This window comes from Macrosteles quadrilineatus, unplaced genomic scaffold (genome assembly GCF_028750875.1).
Source record: "Macrosteles quadrilineatus isolate MER2022 unplaced genomic scaffold, UCM_ALF_1.0 Scaffold_2__2_contigs__length_208266976, whole genome shotgun sequence".
Lineage (NCBI taxonomy): Eukaryota > Metazoa > Arthropoda > Insecta > Hemiptera > Cicadellidae > Macrosteles > Macrosteles quadrilineatus.
In genome coordinates, this window is record NW_026542595.1 from 199,764,518 (window position 1) to 199,768,662 (window position 4,145).

The window sequence follows — 4,145 nt, forward strand, 5'->3', positions numbered from 1 at the left end:
CTCCAACTTCTACACCATGTATTTCTCCCTCGACAACTCCACCTTTACAATTCACTATTCCACCACCCATCATATCTCCTCTAAAAGACTCCCTACCAGCCACTTCCAAATCCTTTGACCACCTTCACACTTCTCCTTCAGATAAGTGTAAACAATTAATTGCTGACAGGAGAAGAAAATTTGCACACACCCTCTCTAAGTGTCGATATGTTTTTAAAAAGGGTGCTAGTAAGGGGGAACACTGTGAAAAGGTTTGTGTTTTGAATAGTGATATGTGCTCCATTCATTCAAAACACAATAAAACCACAGAGTCTTCCAATAAAATTAAAGAACTTCCCAAAGCAATCCGGGTAAGAAGGATGAAAAGGTGTACGAAATATTTCTTTGTCAGATGTGTATGGTTTAATAACATCATTATAAAACGTAACGATACAGGAGAGCATTTTTCAATTAGATTACCAAGAGATGTTGTAAACCCTGAACATCCGAAAAGAACTGACTACCTTATCCGGGATGCTAAAGGAAGATTGTCTTGGAAATCTTCAATTTCCAAGATCAAAAAGACACGGTAATTTTTTTCCTTTTAACATTTTACATTACCAAAGATAACACAGTAAATTCAATTTTTCCAAATTCTAAAAAAAAAAATGTGTGAGCAATTTGTTTAATTCTGATACATCATGTGTAAAAACATGCTGCAGAATTAAATGAATTGTTCACACATTTTTTTTATTATCTTGCAATGACCTTGACCCACTTCTTAAACTTAGAAATTTCTGCAAAATTTTAAAATAATGATAATATCAATTTCTACCACTACTAAAATTAAGGTGGTTTGTTTAACCTTACCCCCCTTTACCCCCACCAGTACATAAAGGTATAAATGACGCTTGATATTGCACACGATTCATTCTTAGATTGGAGCTAGCAGAGGCAAGTTTAACTATGAATTCCCCAGCTACAATAATAATTAAAAGAAACTTAAAAAACCTTCAAGAAGCATTTGCATTCAGGGGAAGTTTAGAAAAATATTTAAATCATAGTGTGACATGTCATTTTACTTTGTGGAAGGAAGAGAGAAACATCTGGAACTCAGAAGCAAACGGGTTGAAACTAGAATTAACTGATGTACGATTTAATAAAATAATTCGAAGGCTAGTGGAAATGTTAGAAAAAGGGTATATTGTGACTGCCACATTCTACATAAAACCAGACCGCAATAACTAAAAACAAAATGGAGTAAAGGTTAAGGGTGGGGGTAAAGGTAAATGGTGGGGGTTTGTCTATATAACATGTTTGCTGAGGTACAATCAGTTACTTCAGATTTACCACTCTTGTACATTATGTCTCCTGTGGACAATATTTTCCCGACAACTTCTTTTTTAAAAACCTTATTGGAAAACATTGTTTTTGAAGCTGGTTCAGAGGAAGAAAACATAGACTTGGAGGAAGAATCTTTATCCGAAGAAGAGTTGGAATCGGATGGTGACGAAAATTTGGAAGTATTGACTGATGAAGAGTTAGATGAAGAAGATAGAAGTTTTCTACTTGTTGAAGATTCATCATCTACTGAAGAGATGGTATGCTCGGAGAAACTTGTTGAGCTAAGGGAAACACCTACAACAAGTCATATAATGTTTAGTGCAATGTTTAGAAGTAGAAGACGATTGTTTGACTCTGACTCCGACTCTGACTCTGACTCTGATAGTGTACAAAAATTAAAATGAGAGGGTGGGTTGGGAGTTTGTTTTGCAAATCATCAATTTCCAAAACAAATACAGTAAATTTTCTATTTCTAAATTTTTAATCTTTGAAATATTTAATTTCTTTTAAATCCTGATAATCATAAAATCATAAAAGACACAGTAAATCGGCTTTTTCAAAATTTTGAAAAAAATGTCTGAGCAATTTGTTTAATTCTGGTATATCATGTTTAAGAAAACATGTTGCTGGGTTAAATAAATTGTTCACACATTTTTTTATTATTTGACAATGACCTTGACCTACTTAAAGAATTTAAAAATTCCATGGTTCAACAATAAAAGAAAATGTTACCCATTTCCCCCACTACTATAAAGTAAAGTGGGGAGTGGTCTACCCCCACCACTATATGGAGGTATAAAAGAGGTTTGACATCCTGCATTAAACATTCTTATTTTTGGAACTCGCAAACGCAAGCTTAGTCAAGATGAATAAACAAAAGATTAGACATAATGAAAGAGAAAGAAGGAGGGTGATGAAGCTAAATGAAACATTTGAGGTATTGAGAACCATACTCAAAGCTAAAAAAGGAACATCTAAACTTCAAATTATAAATTTATCAATTGAAAGAATAAGGTTTTTAGAAAAGGAAGTTGAAGAAGCAAGAATGAGGACTGTGGGAGAAATGAAAGAAGCTAGTGCTATAATTGATAACCACGTTGAAAAATTAAAAGAAGATGATGATGAAAAAATGCTGTCGGACATGATACAATTAATGAATGGTGAAATGGAAGAGCGAATTCTGTCGGAAATGATGGATTTATTGGATAGTGAAATTGATGAAGAGTACTAACAAATAAAAAAAAATGGGACGTGGGTAGGTTGTGGGTTTGTCTTGGAAATCTTCAATTTCCAAGACTATAACACAGTAAATTGGGGCTTTTCCAAGTTTTGAACAGTAAATAACTTTTTCCAAATTTTGAATAAAAAAATGTCTGACCAATTTATTTAGTTCTGGTATAACATGTGTAAAAACGTGTTTCAGAACTAAACGAATTGTTCACACATTTTTTATTATCCTGCAATGACCTTGACCTACTAAACCGGAATAGTTAGTAAAAATAAAATACCTTGTTTTTCTATAAATATGTTTGAAAGTTGAAGAATAGCCTGTATTTACGTTAGATTATAAAGAAATTGGGAAATGGGGTGATGTCATTAATTTAATAGTAGCAGTAGAGGGGAGAGAGGGGAGGGAATGGTATAAATAGGGGTGGATGTTCACATCTTTCATCAGTATGCTGCTGCTTCTTGAATAGAGAACATCTACAACATGCTACGCTGCGCCATTTGTCAAGCCACATTCAAGGATGAAATAGATCTTCTACTTCATGAAATAGTCGATCATCCTACAAATGAAGAGGAATTGGAAGGATATCAAGACTTGATTGAAGAATTGAATAAAATAGGACAAGGAGAAGAAGAAGAACCGACACCATCTACTTCAAGAGATCGAGGAGAAGAAGAACCAAAACCATCTACTTCCATGCTACGCTGTGCCATTTGTCAAGCCACGTTTGAGGATGAAATAGATCTTCTACTTCATGAAATAGTCGATCATCCTACAAATTATGAGGAATTGGAAGGATATCAAGACTTAATTGAAGAATTGTATAAAATAGGACAAGAAGAAGAAGAAGAACCCAAACCATCTACCTCAAGAAATACAGAAGAAAAAGAACCAAGACCATCGACTTCAAGAGGCCAAGAAGAAAAAGACCCGAAATCATCCACTTCAAGACCAAGTGTTATCCATTACGTACCTAAACTTTCAACTTCACCTTCAACTGCTACATCTTCAACAAATGTGGAACTACACGCTCATGCTCTACCAGGTAAAGTGGTAACACATTTCAAAATTGACAATGCCACATTAAAATTGGAAGAATTTATGTTTAGTGCAAAAGGACTAGTTATTAAAACGTTGCAAAGTGAACTACAAAGATTAAATTTTATAAAGTTTGGACTATTGCTGGATGCTATGTTTACCAACATGCAAAATGAAACATCACCTAGAGGATTTTTAACAAAAAACAGAACCATTATGTTTGCCTCAGATATTGAATCAATTGTAGATGAATGTTTTGAAGAACTTTTGACAAAATTGCAAGAACATGAAGGCAGAGGATCAGGATGGACTGTATTGAACATATCAGGCTTGGATGTAAGAGTGCATAAACATGGATATGGAATGAGAGGTAGTAGCTATATTCCTCTACCCAAGAAAATTGCTAAAACTCAATCTTGCATAAATGTACAAAATAATGATACTGAATGTTTTAAATATTCAATGTTGGCGAAATATGTCAAAAATGATAATCCACAAAGGGTAGGAAGAGAATATGTAGAAGTGCAGCACAATTATAATTTTCAAGAAATGAGCT

General features: G+C 33.8%; 1 protein-coding gene across 1 annotated transcript in view; it reads right to left on the minus strand.

The window, feature by feature from the left end:
* Window positions 1-1,342, minus strand: part of LOC128985263 (protein bark beetle-like) — a 39,085-nt gene extending 37,743 nt beyond the window's left edge. Inside the window, exon 1 of the mRNA XM_054404654.1 lies at window positions 1,330-1,342. Within this exon, the coding sequence (XP_054260629.1) occupies window positions 1,330-1,342 (13 nt within the window). The remainder of the gene's footprint in view (window positions 1-1,329) is intronic.
* Between the last annotated feature and the right edge of the window lie 2,803 nt (window positions 1,343-4,145).